The following is a 20,734-nucleotide window of genomic DNA, read 5'->3' as shown; positions in this document are numbered from 1 at the left end:
TTTAGACGAGTCAAGGTAACAGTCAGCCAGTTTTGACAAAAATCCCTGGCATCCCTGAGCTTCTACGGCGCCTGAAACGTCTTTGCTAGTCCTATGCAGGGATCCGAGATGGCTGTAGATAAAGAACTCAGACAAACAATATCAGCTGGCGGGTGGCGCTCACCGTGACCCGGAAGGGAGTGGAGGTGGTGGTCTCCATGCTGGGGGTGGTGTCCTCTCCGGCACCGCCGGGCATGCTGCAACGCCGGCCCGCTCGCTCCGTGGGGGGCTCTGTCAGAGACACATGGAAGGCTGGGCTTAGACACACGGACAGAGATTCTGAGGCAGAGCTCACTGCGCTCTGGGCAGGTTAAGGCCAGCTCCCCGACAACATCTATGAAAAATGCATATCAGTCATAAGCAGCGCGAGCCGGGGCACATAAGCTACTCACTAACGAGCCGAAGTGTTACAGATCATAGCCCAGACGCAGACTGGCATTTCACCGTGACAAAGCGTCTGAAACGAATTTTGGGCAGTGCCAGGGCCACACAAAGACATGGATGGACCCCTGAAATATTCTAGTAAAGTGGGTCCCACGTCTCCAAACCAAATTACCCACGCTCACCCACTCTTCCCCCCTTGCCCACCAATGTCTGGGCCCCTGAAAGTCTTCTGTTTTCTCCCCTCATATGGGCAGCCCTGAGCAGCACGTCCACACGAGTCTCTCGGGTTGGCGCGTCTTCAACAAACACACAGAAGTTTCACGGATGTCAAGCTGAAATCCACAGCCCACAGTCACTGCTTACGGCTTCCGTGCTACGCAGCCCACAAATGGATGCTGTGTTCAACAAAGTCGGCTTCTGGCTTCACTCCTACTTACAAATTCTATACTGTTTGTTTCTTTGAATAACACCAGAAGGGGGCTTCCCAATGAAACACTCAGTGGTCAATAGTGATTCAGTCCCAAAAGCCAGCGGAAACACAGGAGGCAAAGCCAAGAACAACAAGAGTAATGCAGTTCACCAGAATCATTTCAAACTTCAAACTATGACTGTCGAATTACATCACAATTACATCATCGGCAACTGATGTTTCACAAAGCTAGTTACTATGGAGCTGCCTGTACATTGCGCCTAATCACAGAACGCCGAACACCGACACTTCAAACATCCGTCCCTGACATCTCCTTATCCTCTGGTCTAAATTGAGTGTATAGCTTCATCCGACTCCCTGCCTCAGCATTATATCTATTCTAATCTATTTAACAAAAACTCGTTTTTACAGCCTAATCAAATGCCTCACTGGAAAACTGAAAATAGCAACAAAGGCCTAAAAGCAATAGAAATTAGACCTGCCTAGGCCTCCAAAAATATCTCCCTCATCAAAGTAACACAAATCCTGTCTGTGACAATGTAAATGTGACAATATACAATGCAATAATGGCATGCTGTTTTTTTAGCAGTCTATACCAGTTGTGTAATTGCTGATAACCACAGGGAAAAAAACCACAGCGAATACTGAAATTACTGCCTGTTAGGTAACGTTCCTCAAAATATTGAATAATTTCCAAAGCAAGAATGAAAACGGAACTATTTCCTAAAAGACGGTGATTTAATATGTACACGTCATATGAGCCTTTTACAGCAGGCTGAAGCTGACTTTTCATTCCTTCTCTGCATTTCAGAAATACGCTGCTCGTATAACAGAAGATGAAGCTGGATTTAAGACTTGAGGTATGCTGTTAGTTAGCTGATTATCTCAATCCCACAGTCTGGTTAAACCTTTTTTGAAGGTTCATATAATGTAAACACAAACATTCCAGAACTTGCTCTCTATTTCTTCTCGTTTTGACAATATGGCCTCCATTTTTTTTTCCCCAAAAAACTCCACCACCATTTTAGCCTCTGACACCCATATGATCCAGCTCATTCCTAAAACCCACTCACCAGTCTTCGTAATTTGGCACGAATGCTTCAAGGTAAAATAATTTAGAGTTAAAAACCCACTGAAGGAGAGCAGCTGTGTGTGATTCCATTCCACAAGCGTGCGGAGCTGGTGTTGTTATCATCTGCATTAACAGGTTAAGCGTAAACAACCCCTGGAGGGGGGGAATTACGAAGAGGTGTGTAACTTAGATGACAGACACACAAATCCCACAGCTCTTTATATGTCTAATTGCCATAGCCACAGTCAGCCATTGCATTCAACAGAAAGTTGGAATAATGACGTACAAATAAAGGTCACCAAGGTAGCAGACATGCGAGCTAATTAATAGTCGCATCATAGATTTACTTATTAATGTCACTGGGGTGATTTGTCTCTCATTACAAACAAGGAGAATGGATCGGATTTGGGACATGAGAAGAACAATCTACAAATATTTTTCGTGACATTAATCAGGCCTACTTCAAAACGTAGTGTATGGCCAGGCTAGAGCACTTGGGAATCACGCGGATTAATTATTTATACATACTGGTATGAGATTAATAATTCTTGTATGTAAAGCATTCTTGACTGACAACTGATAAATGATTATTTCAATTGGAGGTAGTTGCCATGTTTTACATATTCAAGCTAACCAGGCTGGGGGGTGGGGGATGGTGCCTTGGTAATCTGATGAGAGACAGACAAACTGTGGCATCAGCCTGGAAAACAACTCAGCAGACAATCAGCAGCAATGGAGGAGAGGCTGGATTTCTGTCTTGGTGTCATTCATATGTCATAAAGACGTTTATCCATACAGAGCAGTGTTTCCCAAACTGGAACTCGGAGACCCACAGATAGTCCACATTTTAGCCGGGAGCTGGGAGGGAGCAAAAATGGCAGCAAAAACTTGTACCGTCTGCGGGTCCCTGAGTACCGGGTTGGGAAACACTGATTATAGGAAATCAACAGGAGTTGCACTGAAGGGTATAACATACAGTACCATGCACTGGTCCAATCTGATTTACAGTAGCAGGCTGGTTTACTGTGCAGCTCACTCTCATGTATCAGGTGCAAGCGAGTATGAGGCTTGTAATCTGTAACTGAGAGTGATGTGGGGGACCTTGACCAAAGCTTCTTGGCCTGCATATCTGAGAGGAACTGACATGGCTGAGATGAAACAATGTCTGCAGGAATCCAAAGTGGGAAGGTAGACTGAGTGTACAAAAGGATGTCACAACAGGACTCCATGCTTGCCTTCTTTGGAGTTCTCTTTGTTTCCCTCCAAAACCCCCAGAAATCAGGCAAAGCATCACTTTTATTCCACATGTCTACATGGTGGAATTGAAGTGTTTATTTGAAGTTCCCTTTTTTGTTCACCTGGAAATGGTTTGAAGGATTTTAACACACGTTTTTATTCATATCTTTCCCGGGACTCAATGAATTTCAATGGGAAAAAATCCTAATCACTACAATGACAACCTTAACCCCTAACCTTAATTAACCAAACAAAATACAAGTGTTTTGACATTTGTATGAAATTGAGTTTCCTCTTGTGGGGACTGAAAAAATGGACCCCACAATGTCAACATAACCCCCCAATGTAATCTATATATGACCCACACACACAGACACATTCAAATCACTGTGGCTTCCCAGCAAGGCAGCAAGCCCCCTCCAAGGAAGTCATAAATACTTATTATTCACTTCCATCCTGCCATTAGTCTCACTTATTAAACAGTCTGTGCTCAGCCAATCAGAGACAGAGTGTGTCGTGACTGTTGCTGACTGCTCATATAGCAGAGGGGAGGCTTGGGTTTCACACCATTCAGAGATACTGGACCCCCCCCCCCCCCCCTCCCGCCCCATGCCAACCACTGCTGTTCAGTTACTTCCTGACCCAGCCATGTAAAAGCTGAGTGTGAAGGCCTGATTACCCACGGGCTACATCCCTCCACAAACAAATCCATGAACTGAAAATCAGTCAGCATGGCTTATATGGCTATGGATGTTTCCCATATCCATTCTTATAGTAAGTATGTCTGAAGTGGAAAATGTAAAAGGAAAACCATGAGGAATGATAGCCAGCAGTTTCCTAAGAATAAAATGAACACTTTTCATAATGAGTCTGGTACAGTTTACATGATTTTACTGTGGTTGGCCAAGAGGAGGAGCACTGCATCCCAGTCTCATTACCAAAAACTTCATTTTAAGCATGATGAAAAGACATGCGGCTTCACGTGGGCCAACAGACTTCACAACAGCTGTGCGTCACCCCAATCAAAGCTACCATTCTGCCTTCTGTACCCTTCATGCTGTAGATACGCTGAATTATGCTATTTACACTTAGATGGTCTCCTGTCATATTACACATGAGGGGAAGATACATCTATTCTTGTCACTCCATTTTTACCTGATTTTGAAAGAGACAGCTGCTTGCCTCAAGTCATGCCCAGTTTAGCCCGGCTGTTCAGAGAGTGCAAACTCATTTCAGCCATCACACTGACTGTAAGAGTGGGGATGGAGCGCAGCGATAGAGTGATACCTCTCAGAGGAAGCTACTACCAGCCATGCACAAGCATACATGTCAGCAGCTACAGACATCGAGACTTTCAGATAGTGCCCCTCAAGAACACAGTAACGTCATCATTATATACTGATTTTATATGGCTCAAGGGAGTTTTACTTACACAAAAATGTTCTGAGGGCAGAAGGAAAAATGATTAGTTCAGAGAGATAACCAATCAGATTGTAGAGGAGGTGGGTCCAAGCAACTAGAGGAGGCGGGACAAACCAATCAAATGTCTTGGTCCTGCCTCCTCTAGTTGCTTGGACCCAAGAGCATTTATATGCAGATACATCTGAACTCAATTGCCGCATTAATTAGGTAAACCTGCTTCATAACACAAACAGCCTGCTGTCCATGCAGCGAATCATGTTACTGCAACTGAATATGTACGGCATGCAGACAGGGTCAGGAGGTACAGTCACTCTGCAGCTAAGCATCTCAGGAACAGCCAGATTCCTGGGTCTGAGAGCCAAACACAAAGACTCCCAAGAGCCTAGTGAAGAGCAGCTCCTGACCACAAGGTTAGAAATCGCCGTCATGACACCCAGCTGACTCCCACCGCAGCAGTGTTACGGAAGCAAAAATGCACCAGACAGGCTGACTTGAAGTCAAGCACAGTCCAAACAGTCCAGGAAGTAACAGAAAGCTCCTTTGGGACAATGGAGCCACTTTCCACATACAGACACAGTGTGCTTTAGACTGTTTGGAGACTTAGTCCTGCTTTCGTCATTTTTGTTTTCATCCTTAATGTGATCGACTCACGGCACACAGTGGAGGTGTGACATGGAGCTCCATCCCTCCCTGATGGGGAGGTCTTTCATCAGCTTTGACGTATTGCTCAAGAAGACCGAGAGCCTTAGGAAACCTCCAGATCTCTTATTTGAGCCTATGTGGGCACACCTTAGTGTAACGCAAGCAAGGACAAGCCCAGTCATGGTGCTTTAATAGAGAGAATGAAGCTACTGATTCCACACCTGGAACAACCTTAGGGAGGCAGTGTGTTTTCTGGGGCTCTACCAACTTAGATTAGCTTGTTCAGCCTTGTTTAATACGTCAAGAGAATCTTTTTGATAAGCTCTCTTTCACCAATTTAACACAGACGGTGTGCCCATTGTCAACCGTCATACTCTTTGCATTGGTCTGCAAAGAGCCTGCAGGCAGGATGTGGAGGATTTGGAGAGAATTGGCAGGTCTTCTCCAGAGGACTTTCAAAGGGGGACTACAATCTAAATCATGACCCCCCCCCCCCCCCCCCCCCATGAAATGGAGTGGATGATGTCCATTCCTAGGAAATAGAAGTCAATAGGCCTGGCTCTTTATGCATAAATATATACCTATATAAATATATACATAACATTATAATGAATATCCTATAAATCAATGATTTCCCATACTGTATCTGTTACAGTACATACTATAGTATTTGTACCATACTGTTACAGTACATACAGTACTATTTAATAGTGCTTAATCTGAAGAATCTCATCATTAAAGTCATCAACGTCACGTTTCTAAACAGTGTTTCCTCATGCTGAACTGTGATATCAAGCTCATGGAATCACCCAAGTCTTCTGCTTGGTAGAATCTGGTAGAATGTTCCAGCTCTGTAATTTTCCTTTACACACTGCTTTCCTTATATCATCACAAGATAGGTTACACTCAAACTTAACTGGCACTGTTAGACGATTACAGCTAAGGTTAATTGCTACACACATTTCATTGCATAAAAATCTCCCCTTCAATATGTTAAATCAAGAATCACTAACCTGACAGGTGATTAGACTGGTCGAGTAATTATTTAAAACCAGTATTGATTTCAAAATGAGTTTTATAAGCAATAATTGGGTACCTGTTATTGGTAAAGTGTAGATACTATAACAAACCTAAAAGATTTTATTAGCTGGTGAGAAATATGTACCAGATCACCTGCACAAAATGCAATATTCCTGGAATTCTCATGGCAAGTTCCCTTTTGACAGCGTGCTATACACCAATTAACCATAACATTGAAACCAATGACAGGTGAAGTGAATGACATTGACTATCTCGTTACAATAGTCCCATCAAGAGTGCCATTATATATTAGGGAACTTAACAGTTAGTTCTTGAAGTTAATGTGTTGGAAGCAGAAAAAATGGCCAAGCATAAGGATCTGAGCAACTTTGTCAAGGGCCACATTGTGATGGCTGGAAGACTAGGTCACATCTCGAAAGGTCTAGGTCAAGTGGGGTGTTCCTGATATGCAATGATCAGTACCTATCAAAAGCAAAAATTGTTCAGGAATGGTTTGAAGAACATGAAAAAGAGTTCAAGGCATTGACGTGGCCTTCAAATTCTCCAGATCTCAATCCGATCAAGCATTTGTAGGATGTGCTGGACAAACAAGTCCGATCCATGTAGGCCCCACCTCACAACTTAATGGACTTAAAGGATCTAATGCTGCTAATGTCTTGGTGCCAAATACCACAGGACACCTTCAGAGGTCTGGCAAAGTCCATGCCTTGACGGATCAAAGCTGTTTTGGTGACCCAAGGGGGACCTACACAATATTAGGCTGGAAGTTTTAGTCTTATGGCTGAGTGGTATATAATAATTAATACCTTTGTCAGTTGATTTCAACTTATGTTAATTATAGACTGGCTCAAATTCCATGCAGAGAAGATTAAAGTCCAAGTAGTGAGGTTTAGAAGTTCACACACGATAAGCATACTACATACATCTTTTATTATTCTATGTGGTTTGATACGGACCTCAGTGTGATGCAATCCTTTGTAAGTCAACAACATAAGAAAAAGAAAACAAAACACACAGTTTGAGGTACTTTGACCAGGGATTAGACATGTCAGTGTCCCTCTGTTTTTACACCACATTCATATACACTTATTAAGCATACATTTGGAAGTGCCAAGTGTAAAGCAAAATATTCGAAAGCATTTAACATAAATGTAAGACAGGAAAAATTATTTCTTAATTTGTTATAAATACGCTGCTGTTGCTGTGCAGAGTTTTTGCATTAGTTCTTTGGCACCTACTTTATACTAGACTATCAACTTTTTGGAAAGATACTACAAAGTTGTAGGCTGGGTACAGATAAAAACTAGGGAATCTTCCAAGTGTAAACTTTTGCTGGAATATAAAATGTGACAACCGTCACATTGTGAAATAGCAACAGACATTATTCTTGCCTCAACCAAAAGGTGGAAAAACATCTGTGCCGTCAGAACATCCAGGCTCTGGCGTAGCGGGAGTGACTAAAAAAGCGCGACACGGTGGATTAGAGAGGATGCCGACGGAAGAGAGAAATGAGAGACAAGCTGTTACCCCTGGTTGTGGTTCGGTTCCGGCTGCGAGATCGACTGAGCCGCCTCTGCAGCCGGGCACGGCCCAGCAGCCTGTAGTAGTAGAGAGGTCTCCCCCAGCCTCTCCTTGGACCACTTAACATGACTTCCCAAAGAGTTCCTGACAAAACACCTCTGAAAATCCAGACCAAAAATCCAGACTGCCTGTCTGTCAAAGGAGTCGAGACTCCAGCAAGTCAGAACGCCTCTCTCCTCTGGCACCAGCAAGCCTCACCCAGAGAGCGAAAACTCTACCCTGAGGCAGATGCAAAATCAAGTGCCTCAAGTAGAGGTGGACTCTTGGGATGTCACTGGGAAGAGAACTGTGACAGGGCTCAAAACTGCTGGCTCCGCCTTGCAGGAGGGCAGGATCAAATTAAAATGTGTGGAATGCATTCATAAATTCCTTAAAGACATAAGAGCCATCTCTATGCACCCTCCCCCCACTGGGACTGTTATAATCTATTTTAAATGTTATTCATTACCTGTACATGCATGAACATACAATTAAGTCTATTAGGGCCAAGAATCTGAAAGATGTAACATAAATATATGCTGATAAAACCTTTTTCACCTCTGTAAATATAAGACAAAAATCATCACTGAATATAAGCCCCATGGTGCATTTATACTTATGTGTGAATAGTGACTAGCGGGCCTCCGAGTGCAAGGCCAAGCTGAAGCAAAATAACTACAACCGTATCCCCTCGCCTGCCTTCAAGCACTATATTCAGCTGTGCTTTCACATCCCCTGGGTATTCCTTAGTTTTTCACAGAATAACCACCCCCAAACTGATATTGTCCCTTATTCATTGTCAAAGGTAGAGGGAAATAAAAAAAATAAAAAAATAATAAAACTGATTGAAAATGAGTGAAGAGGCAGAAAATTGCATGAACATGCAGAATGTGTTGACAGCAAACAGGAAAATCAGTCGGCTGACTGTAGATCTCCACGATTAATTAGCATGGCGTGCTCTTGTCTCCCACATCACCTCCCCTGGTGTTATGCTGGATATCATCCCGCTGTTACTCAGAATGGGTTGCTGATCAACATCTCAACTGCAATCAATGATCTTTGGAACTTGGGGTGCAATTTCAGAACTTATACATTTTAACTGAAAAACCATAGTCCATGGCTTTCTAGTAAGCTGTGCAAAATACATAAAGCAAATAACCCACCTTGGTCACCATGTACTACACACTAACCTAATGCCCAAGAACTAGTGTGGACATCCGTGTGCTTATTTCAGATTGAATAGTGATTTTCAGAAAACTAAGTATAAAACAAATAATCCATTTTCCATAACCACTTATCTAGTGCAGGAAGCACAGATCTCACCATCAATAGGGTGTCAGTCCATCACAGGCTGCACACTAATAATCAGATTCCCAGGGTGATGAAGGGACACCAATCTAAGTAAATGAGATGCCATTGGACCACAGGAGGTCATGCTACAAACCGCAGGGCCACTTGCCACCCACTACGTGAGTGACACTTATTCACAATGAAATTACGAAAAAAGTTGACAGTGTTTCAACTCCAGAAAATAAAAGTACAATTAGTGTGCAAATATAAAACAACACACATGACTCTCTCTGCACTTAAATGACTGATAACTTGTCAAATTACATCACATTAGAAATAGCCTTTCCCAAAAGATTTTTACTTTAAACCAAGCAAAATGCAACAATTAATTAATCTACATTACAGGTAGGGGTAATTGCATTATGCATCACAAGTTAAGGGAGATTTCACTTTCAGTTATTAGATACCATAAAAGTGCCTATGGCAGCTACATGCAAGTCTTCTCATGCATGCACCATGCATACACCGGTAAATTATCCATTCTGGTGCATTCCATACAGCTGCAGTCTTTTTCATTACCATGGTAAGCTGAGAGTCAGCATCTGCAGTGTTTGCAAAAATAAATCCCGGCAAATGAAAAACAAAATCCCCTGAAACAAACACAATCACCTTTCTTTGCAGGTGCCTTATTTTTAGCCTTTGCAGGTAACTGATATTTTCCAGCTGGAGGTATTAATAATCCGTGACTTTCTTACCCATAACTTGAAGATCATCATTGGGTTGTGTACTGCTTGGTAAACTCCTGTGTCCCCCTTTCCTGCATTTAATATACCGAACTATACTGCACATATTTCAAGTCTTGATGTCTGAAGCTCGAGAGAGAGAGGACGCCAAATCACTTTATGCTAAGAAGGTTCTCCTGGGAATTCATTATCGGAAATTCAGTGTTCAGGTCACATTCAAGTCACCCAAAACCCAGTGCCAAACAGTGATACCTGATTTTTTGTTGTGTTTATGGTGTGTATGTATCATCATAAATAAATATTTATATAAAAATGTGTATAAATGGCTCAAATGGTCATTTGATCCCAAACCCTTCTTTAATAATGTAAAGATACGAATCAGGCAGCTTAGCACCTGTTTCCATACCCTCTGTCTTCAACACATCTGCCTAATTATAGCTTCCAAATTTTGTTTTAATTCATAAACAATTAAAAAACATGAGTCTGGGCTTGGAGGCTGTGGCGTCCTACCCAGTGTGAATTCAGAAGGCATTCAACAATGAAGCCAACATCCATCACAAAGTGCTGCTCTTGTACAGTTGGCCCTCTGTAACTGCAGGTCCCGCATTCCTTAGATTCAACCAACAGCGGTTTGAAAATATTCGGGAAAAAAAAACCCCTGAAATTCTCAAATAGCAAAACTTGAATTTGCGGCTCGCTGAGCATTACCCTGCACCCACACAAATTAAGTGATTTCTTAAGAAATCCAATTAGGGAGGGAGGGAGAGAGAGAGAGAGAGAGAGAGAGAGAGAGAGATGGATTTAGAATGAGAATGCATTTATATTTTCTCTATTTATTGCTATATTTTCTATATGTACTATGATGGCTGCATCTGTACTGAACATGTACAAACTTTTTTATTGTGATTATTCCCACAACAACACAATATAACAACTATTTACACAGCATTTACATTGCATTAAGTATTGCGAGTAATCTAGAGATGATTTAAAGTATATGGGAAGTTGTGTGCAGGTTATGTTGAAATATTACTCTCATTAATACATGAGGGACTCAAGCATCTGCAGAATTTGGTATCGGGTGGGGGGGGGATACTTCAATTTTCTCAGGTCTCATTTATGACAGACAGCAGAGGTGCAGTCTCATGCATTTACACTTTTTACTAAAGCAATGAAAGAGTAAGGCAGAGAGTACTTCATGTGTTAAAGGGTAGCAATTCCACATGGATAGAAGAGAAACACTAAGAAGAAGAAGAAGAGAATTTTGCTTCCCAGCCAAATACACTCTTAAGGGCTTGATGCCCTTAAGCACTAAGGTTTTCTCATCTGCAAAGAGATACATAAGGTTACAAATGATGACTCTTTGCTTATTTCAATTGCAAATATAGAAACATTTCACACCACAGCCAAGTACCTCAGTCAAGAAAAGAGCACAAAGGAAAATATATAATTTATTTTATAAATTAACAATCCACTAGTCACAGCACAAGACAAATACAAAAATACATCACATGCATGATAGACGCATTCTTTATTAAGTCATGCTTAATTGGTAAATGTGCCATGCACCCTTTTTAATATGTCATTTTGGTGAGGGACCATTAATGCCTAGCACTATTGCTGCGGGTAAGCCTTGATCCACACAGACACTATATATAATTTCAATTTTATGTAAGTATTCCTTAAGATGGCCAAAAAAGCACCAATGAAGTCTGGATGGATTCCGATAAGGGCAGCAAACATAATAGTGTCTGAGTGCTGCCTAAAAGCTGAATCAGACTTGCTCAAAGGAAAGGCATACATTATGCTCGATACTACCTTTTTACACTAATGGCTGAGTGGCAGAGATGAAAGGCGACGGGCCCGTAAACAGGGCGACGTGCTCGACAATGAAAGAGCAGGAACGCCGGGGCTACACTTCAGACTGGCTGTAATCTCTCATTTTACCTGTCGCAGGTTTCGTCTTGCTCCCTGGAAGTGTTGCACCATAACTTTACAAGTACACAGCCGCATTCCTGCACCTTTGTGCGCTACATATCTATTCCATCAAAGCTAGAGACCTATACAAATACCTGGAAATGGAAAAGGTGAAATAAACTCTGATGAAATGCAAGTCTAGTAGGACATAATGCTTAAGAAATCGCATTGCTTCTATTTAACACATTGAAATCCAAGCCAGCTTACTCATACTACTGCATATTGTTTTTGCTTTAGATGTATATTCACTCCTTTGTGTGCTGCTACCACAACATGAATTAACACAAGGTAACTATTTGTTTAATGCAAACCTATTACAGGATAACACAAAAATCAATTTTGCTCTCAGTAATTTACCTCTGCATTGATTTTACATAATAATCCTGTTTATCACTCTGTGTATTTTGCATTCCACATACGCCAAGAGAATAACATTACCGGCATGGAGAACAGCATCCCATAATTTCTGTTATCAGCGATCTTGTTGCCCTGTTGTACCTAAGGGACCTTACTCTCATTACAACAGAAGGAGACCACCTGTCATTCCGATACATTTATTGTCAAGCAGGTGTAGATGGACATAGGTGTGGAATTTATCCTGTAAATGGTGAAGTCACAGAAACAATGTCTGAAGCTCCATTTTAGACTTTCACCGAGGTCAAGCATTTTTCTTGTACAGAAATTCTGTTTACCAGTGCTACTCTGGATGTGAAGAGAAAGTGATGCTTCTTATTTCCACCTCAGAACACAGATGTGTTATGCAGACCATTTTATTCAAACTGGCAATCCTTTCATTTTCCTTGTTGGCTTACAGGCTGTCTATAGTGTGTCCCAGGAAGCAAAGGGCACTGACCACCATGAACTTTCAACTGGAAGCAGTGAGACCATAGTGTTCAGTCTGAGTCACAGTACTGCCATTACAGTCTGAGTCTCAGTGCTGCCATTACAGTCTGAGTCTCAGTGCTGCCATTACAGTCTGAGTCTCAGTGCTGCCATTACAGTCTGAGTCTCAGTGCTGCCATTACAGTCTGAGTCTCAGTGCTGCCATTACAGTCTGAGTCTCAGTGCTACCATGGCAAAAACGACAACGATGACGACAACAACGATAATAATAATCAGATGTATTTAGGGGATTAGTAACCAACTAATTTTTCTCCCCTTCTGGGAAATATACTCATGTAGACGGTCAGTATCTGGAAACAAGACGTAGCACATAATGACTGAATATGTCAGGAATTCAGCTGAACAGTCTGACCAAATCCCGACAGTAAAACTGAAAAAGCCTGATCTCAGACGCAAAGCCCAGCACTTTCTTCAGCTGCGACTGGGATGCCGGAGCAAGTTCTGACAACACAGGAGGCAGACCTCTTGTGGGGGCAGCTGTGAAACCTCATGAATAATGAAGAGGTAGGAGTGAAGCGACGCCCCTCTGCGGGGACGCCGGCCTCTCTGTGAACTCCTCTGGCACTGAGGGCTGCTGGCTGAACTGGAGCGGTGCTCGGAACTCCAGCTTGGTGCCTGACAGACTGTTTTCCCCCAAGGGAAATCTTCGCATGGTGGACGCGAGCTCACTCTGATCACTGACGTGAGCGGCAGCTGTTTTATTAAGGGATCTCGGCCCGCTGGCTCCCCCCGGCTCCCAGAATTCACTGATCTAATCTGTTGCTCTGTCACTGAATGCATGTATACTGAGTTGAAAAGATACAGCAGAGTGAATTTCCGTGCTCTAACACTGCTTCGCAAAGTAGACATGCAACTCCGGAATATACCGCAGAGGTATGTCATGATGCTTCTGCAGGACTAACAGATACTCAGACATTTGTTATATATAAAAACACAGCCAACTGCATTATTATGTTTGAAACCACAGGCAAAGCAGCACAGTCATGTTTAAAGGCGTATATTAAAATGTTATTTAAATGAATAAAAATGTATTTAAAAGCTTTTAGAATTCACTAGACTATATACATTATATGGGCAAAAGTACTGGGACACCTGGCCATTACATGTACAGGAACTTCTATGACATCCCATTCTATATCCATGGGCATCAATATGGAATTAGTCTCTCCTTTGCAGCTCTAACAGCTGTCACTCGTGTAGGAAGGTTTTAGGAATGTGTTTGTGGGAATTTCTGCCAATTCGTCCAGAATTGGACATGGAGGCTTGGCTTGCAATCTCCATTCTAGATCATCCCATAGGAGTTCGATAGGGTTTGAGCTCAAGTTCCAGTGTGGGCCAGTCAAGTTCCATAACACCAAACTCACCCAACCAGATCTTTATGGACCTTACTTTTGCACTGGGGCACAGATATGCTGGAACAGAAAATGGCCTTCCCCAAATTGTTCCACAAAGTCGGAAGCATGGATTTGTCCAAAAAAGTCTTGGCATGCTAAAGCATTAAGAGTTCTCTTCCCTGGAACAATGGGGCCTACAAAACATTCACGTTCCGTTATCCCTCCTCCACCAAACTTTACAGTTGCTGGAATACAGTGCGGCAGGTAACGTTCTCCTGGCATCTACCCAACCCAGACTCATCCATCAGACTTCCAGACAGAGAAATGTGATTTGTCACTCCACATTGCGCTTGATGATGTGAGTCTTGTATGCAGCTGCTCGACCATGGAAGTCCATTCCATGAAGCTCCCAGTGCACAGTTTTTGTGCTGGGGTTAATGCCAGAGGATGCACCTACTGAGTCAACAGAGCATTAGTGACTTTTACGCACTATATGCCTCAGCACTCGGTGCCCCCGCTCTATTATTTTACATGGTCTGCCACTTTATGGCTGAACTTGTTCCTAAATGCTAAATTCCAAAAAAACTTTACAATAATACTACTTACAGTTGACCATGGAATATCTAACAGGGAAGAAAATTCACAAACTGACTTATTACAAAGCTGGCATCCCATGACAGTACCGTGCTTGAATTTATTGAGCTCTTCAGAATGACCCATTCTGTCACAAATGTTTGTAAACCTGACTGCATGGCTAGGTGCTTGATTTTATGTATGTGAGGCAATGGGTCATAATGAAACACCTGAATTCAATGATTAAGAGGGGTGTCCCAATACTTTTGTCCATATAGTGTACATTAAATGTATTACAATAATTACTGTTGTCGTTATTACTAAATGAAATATCTTCTCACACCAATCTGGACATGATTCACAGTTAATCCAATGCACACTGACATATGAATCTACTGGGTCTCAGGAGAGGATTATGTGATTTTTTTAGACAAGTGTGGGTGAAGAGAATGATACAGAACACCTGACTTCCTCCTCATAAAAGACACCACTCAGCCAATAAATAACAGCTCTCAGAATAAAAAGTGGCCACCTTCCAAACAGGAATCACTCGAGATTCCAGTTCCTGGATTCTGACTGTGGTTCAGGGAGAACAGGTACGAAATCCAAGTGTCCAAAAAGGTACTGGGCGTACTGGTCCTGCACGGACACCCAGGTAGATGAGTGCAAAGCTCTGCTCTTGACGGACAATCAATCTAATCAAAGCAGAAATGAGATGCTGAAACAGCTCAGGCAACTATACTGACATTAGCCAGAATCAGATCTCTAAATGCAGTAAACTGCATTTGATCCTAGATGACTGGACCCAGAGCCCATTAAAATTGCAAGCTGAACCCTTCAAGACTACTGCCACGTTTCATCTCCCCGCTTGTGTGCCGCCCTGAGAGAAAAACCCATTACACACTCAGCAACACCTTCAAAGTTACCAGATGACAGTGTCTACTGTCAATCACTTTTTCCTTGGGGTCTATTCAATCCAATGGCAAGGCGCAAATGAGGGTCTCAATAGAGATCAGCTCTCATATAAAAGCCGCAGAAAATCCCTCCCTTGAACAGAAGGCAGGGGGTCTGAGGTCTACTGGGACAGCCTTCTCTAGGGACCAATGACAGCTTGTCAGCTTGTTTGGGTTTCACTTTTCTGTGCAAGTCATACAAAAATAACGACCCCATCATCTGTCCTATTGGTTCTAAAATGCTCAATCAATTATGGTCACAACATCTTCAGTTTCAGTTTTTTGATCGATAAATAACATCATTATTTGCAAAACAAAATGAAAAAACATTTAATGTATAGTTCTGTGTTAACATTATTCCTCTTCCCAATACTGGTAGACTTTAATAATAATATCACAATACGTGTGAAAATGTTCCAGAGCTGGGAATCAAATCCGCAGCCCTGGAGGTATGTGATGTGTGACCACTGTGCCAATCACACACACACACACACACACACACACAGAAAGACTGCTAATCTTATCATTGTTCTTCAGCCTTTATCAAACAGTCAATGGTTGCCAGAGTCCTGTGCTAATTGTGCCTATTTTTGTGGCGCTATTAGTCACAAGCTCTTCAGTGCATCCCACCCTCTCTTCACCTACCCAGAGGAGGGGAACAGACAGACCCAGCATAAGCCATGGGGGCGGATGATCCTCTGACTGCCACGTCAGCCTGGACCACACCGTCAGAGCGAGGCTGTCAGTCAGGACCCATCATTATCGCTGCCTCTCATACGACCAGCTGCTAGTTATGTCACAGAGGAAGCTCAGCTTGACGCTAAATGAAACCATCTCATACAGGACTGCCTTCAGTGTTTGCATTCTCATAGTCAAACATTTAAGCACACTGCCCCCTTCTGGCCAAAGGCTGGTATTTCAGCTAACACGAGGTCTGAAAATACGTTCTTCTTTATGCTCCATTCCTATGACACATGGATTGAGATTCCTTGAAGGTCCCAGACATAAATCATACTTCACGAAAGTACTTTTCTAAACATAATACTGGAGCTACTCAAATGCATCCAGTGTCTGTCCTTTTCGACATTACAGCTTACATAATAAATTTCACCTGACAATTCCACTGCTCTCTGTCAAAATTTGACCATAAGAACATAGAAAACTTACACATGAGAGGAGGCCATCAGTCCATCAAGCTTGTTTGGGGAGAACTTAACTAATTGTTAAAATCTGATCAAGCTCTGATTTAAAGGAGTATAAGGTTTTAGCTTGCACTACACTGAAAGACTATCCCATACTCTCGCTACATGCTGTGTAAAGAAGTGCTTTCTCAAATCCAGTTTAAAATGTTCTCCCGCTAATTTCCACTTATGGCCACAAATTCTTGTATTTGAACTAATATTGAAGTAACTATTGGGTTGAACAGCATCCAGACCTGTTAAAACCTTATACACCTGGATCATGTCCCCCCTAGTCTCCTTTGCTCGAGGCTAAACAGATTCAGCTCAGATAACTGCTCCTCATAAGACATTCCTCTAAGACCAGGAATCATTCTTGTAGCCCTACGTTGAACCCATTCTAAAGCAGCAATGACCTTTTTAAGGTAAGGTGACCAATTGTAGCATCAACTCCTTTGACTTTAACTCCACACACCTAGAGATGTAACCCAACATCCTATTGGCCTTTTTTATTGCTTCCCCACACTGGCGAGAGTGGGACATGGAAGCATCAACATACACACCAAGGTCTTTCTCGTAATCAGCTATCTTTATTTCAGTTGAACCCATAAAATTTATGTGCTTTATATTTCTGCTCCCTGCATGGATCACCTTACTTCTGTATACATTAAGTTTCATCTGCCATGTATCAGCCCAGTCACTAATTAAATCAAGATCTCGCTGTAGCCTCTGTGCCATTAGATCAGTATCTGCTACACCACCCACCTGGGTGATGTCAGCAAATTTAACCAGTTTACTGCATGTATTGTTGTCAATATCGTTAAGGTAAATTAGGAATAACAGTAGGCCTAAAATTAGATCAATGAAATCATGCATATTATGTGAGATCATGCAATGTGCACATCATGTGACCCCCAAATTATTACTCAGGGGCACACCATGTGACCCCTTATTATATCACTCACTACAATTGTATTTCCAAACCAACCTTTTGGGTTTGATGACCAATACCGCAGTTGGCCAGGAGAGGGAGCAAAAAGCCCAATGACCAAATTGCACCCCAGGTCATCTTCTTATACAGACAAGTGAATTACCTTCATCAGTCTGACTAAACTCACTATTAACAGGGTCATCTTATATATCCATGGGTGTAGCCTTATAAGATCATGTCAATCAATTTAACTGATCTCAAATTAAAGAGCCCACACATGAAAAAGGGTTATTAAGTAAGGGTTAGGTTAAAATATTTAATTTCATATTTTCAAGTTATCGAAATTCTGACCCTTCAAGTGTTCAGTTGTGTAATGCAAATGAAAGGTATTTTTATGCAAAATGAATTAGTTTTCAGTACTTCAAGCCTGAAACCTCTGTCCAGATGTAGTACAAATGCTAACAAATAAGCACAATGCTGGAATTCCATGGATCACACGGCTGTATCGCTCTTTATTTTGCTTCTCTTCCCCACGCTCCTTTGAGACGAACAGTTGTCCTAACTTCCCTCCCACCCCCCGCCTCCACACAGTAAACACGTCATCAGTCTCTCACAAAGAACGTCTCTCAATCCTGAGACGGTTTTCAGACTGGGGAGCGCGGTCACCCTCGGTGCATCACGATGACATGGAATAAGCTCGGATCACATAGCATAGTGGCGCACCCTGCCCGTCATACCGTGAAAGGTACATTATACACTCTCTGACTCGCATGCGCATTCGGCTTGACTGCTTTGCGGTCGACATGACCTTTACAAGTCATTATTTCTGCGCATTTATGAACAAGCAATGCCCCTTCAGCTTTGAGGAAGCAGCTGCCAAAGCGGAAGGTCAGACAGATCTCAGCTTAGCCACTCTCATTCAAACAAGGGCCTCCACATTAATAAGACGTGCCCTTTACTATGCGAAGAATGCATCTCCTTTGCCAAGCGCTCATGACGAATCTTCCCAGACCTTCAATCCCTCTCAGAAGATATACAGCAACTGGGATAGTAGCTATAGTATTAAACTCGTAATCCCTCTCTCCTAAAGACATCACCCCCCCATTTCAGAAAGGTACTTAATTAACCTGAATTTTGCCAACATTATCCGGCTATAAGCATGGTTAAAATGTAAAACTTAGCATAGAATTTCACAGTAAAGAACACGCCAAGCAATTAAATAACAAGAATTACCATAACTGCATAACATTAAAGCATACTAATTATATATGTACATTTTCAAACAATCAGTTAAATGCATTTATTTCCTGTATTAATCAATTCAATTCAATTCAATTCGATTCAATTCACTTTACTTTTGTATAGCGCATTTTCAGAACAGTACATTGCTCCAATTCGCTTAATTCCCTGCCCAAAGCCCAGAGAGTAAGTCAGAGGCAACAGTAACAAGAAAAACCTCATAGTAAGAAACCTTGGGAGGAACCAGAGTCAAAGGGGAAGCCCACCCTCCAGGGGCCGGCAGAGAAAGTTTAAAATAACAAAGTCCCCATTTCCATCCATCCATCCATCTTCTGTAAAGATTTCTCCTATTCGGGGTCACATGGGGTTTGGAGCCTATCCCAGGGGCTATGGGCACAAGGCAAGTTCAAATTTCTAACATAAAATTTTGCATTGCGGTATCATCACAAAAGACCATGTGGACTCTTACAGGATATTAAACCTTGTTAGTCGTCCATTAAATTTTGCAAGCAAACATGTGTGTTCTGTTAATGAAGAGAACCTTTACGTTGATTGTCCTGTTTAGTTCTGGAAGTCACTCAATTGACTATTACTAATATTTTAACATGAGAAATACGTTCTAAAGGTAGTTTTGGGGGGGAGGAGACCTCATGTTTAAATCGGTGGGGGAAATAAACACGGTGTTTCTTTCTTGCACATCAGCTTCCTGGGGTGTGAAAAGACTAAATAGTCATCAAAGGCAGTATATTTGGGTTGAGTTTGTCTAAAAAGACACAGAAAAGTTAGGGTAGGGTTTTGAGCAGTTGTCCTCCTCTCGTTACCTCTCAGGAGCTGCAGGCTCTCATTTTAACATGCATTTTGGCATGAGGATCAGCAGAGAAGTGATCTGAGCCTCCTTTGGATATATTACACCCAAGCATGAAAGAAGGTGTCAAACTCAGATACTGCGCTGTTCCACACATCTGCCACAGCAGCCAGGGACTGAGAACAGGCAGCTACAGAAATAAGTAAAAAAAAAAAAAAAAAAAATCTTTGCAGAAAGTAACATTTGTCTAATCTTGATTCTTGCACTGCAAAACGTCGTTGTAGGCAGAGCGTGATGTGCTGTGGAACAGCATAGTGTTCATCCGTAAAGACCGGAGGGTAAACATTCAATATCGACACACATCGCAATTTGGCATGTGTGTGAATTCCAAGGAACGGCATACATCTTAAAGCAAATATGGCATTGCGAATAAGAGTGAGCCCTAACCATTACAGTTCAAAAACCTTTTCATTTGCCAGTTGTCCCTTGTTAAAAACAAACAAAAAAAAACATTTACTTAACTGTGCCACGTCTTCTCACGATGGCATTCATTGTACTCTGCTGTTACTTAAAAATAGCTGCTGTTGTTTTTATTGCCTATAGAAACCAGCATAAATACAGACAGAAAGAAACTTTAGCGTCAATGCAAGTACAAACAGCTAAGTGGGAAAAAAAATGAAAGAAGTCAATTAATTCAGTGCCAAAAATCTGTTGTTTATCTTAGACATGTTCATTTCTTTTTCTTCTCTCCCACAGCTGAAGAGCTGGCTGTCATTGTGTGAACAGGAACTTGTGTGAACTCTGCTAGAGCGTAGCGTCTGAACAAGGCGCTGAAATCCTCACCTTTCCTAGAGACCCTGCATCTGTGTAATTAGAGGGTCCTTCGGCAGTGCAGGGACAAGGGCAGCTCCCCTAATGAGAGGATCGCTGGTCTGCCAGCACTGAAGGGAGGCATGCAGCTCTCAGCCATTTTGTCAGACTT

The 20,734-nt window shown here is 42.2% G+C and overlaps 1 protein-coding gene across 3 annotated transcripts in view; it reads right to left on the bottom strand.

Moving 5' to 3' along the window:
- dab2ipa (DAB2 interacting protein a) overlaps window positions 1-20,734 on the bottom strand; it is a 138,051-nt gene that overhangs the window by 88,710 nt on the left and 28,607 nt on the right. For 2 of the 3 annotated variants that reach the window (XM_048984780.1, XM_048984781.1), the window contains one exon: window positions 164-270. In XM_048984780.1, coding sequence (XP_048840737.1) covers window positions 164-270 — 107 coding nt within the window. Of the gene's footprint in view, window positions 1-163; window positions 271-7,793; window positions 8,071-20,734 lie in introns of those variants that run through there. The other variant, XM_048984779.1, reaches the window with a different exon arrangement.

Source organism: Brienomyrus brachyistius, chromosome 2 (assembly GCF_023856365.1).
Source record: "Brienomyrus brachyistius isolate T26 chromosome 2, BBRACH_0.4, whole genome shotgun sequence".
Classification (NCBI taxonomy): Eukaryota; Metazoa; Chordata; class Actinopteri; order Osteoglossiformes; family Mormyridae; genus Brienomyrus; species Brienomyrus brachyistius.
Note: the sequence above shows the minus strand (reverse complement) of the source record. Positions and strands in the feature narration are given on the sequence as shown.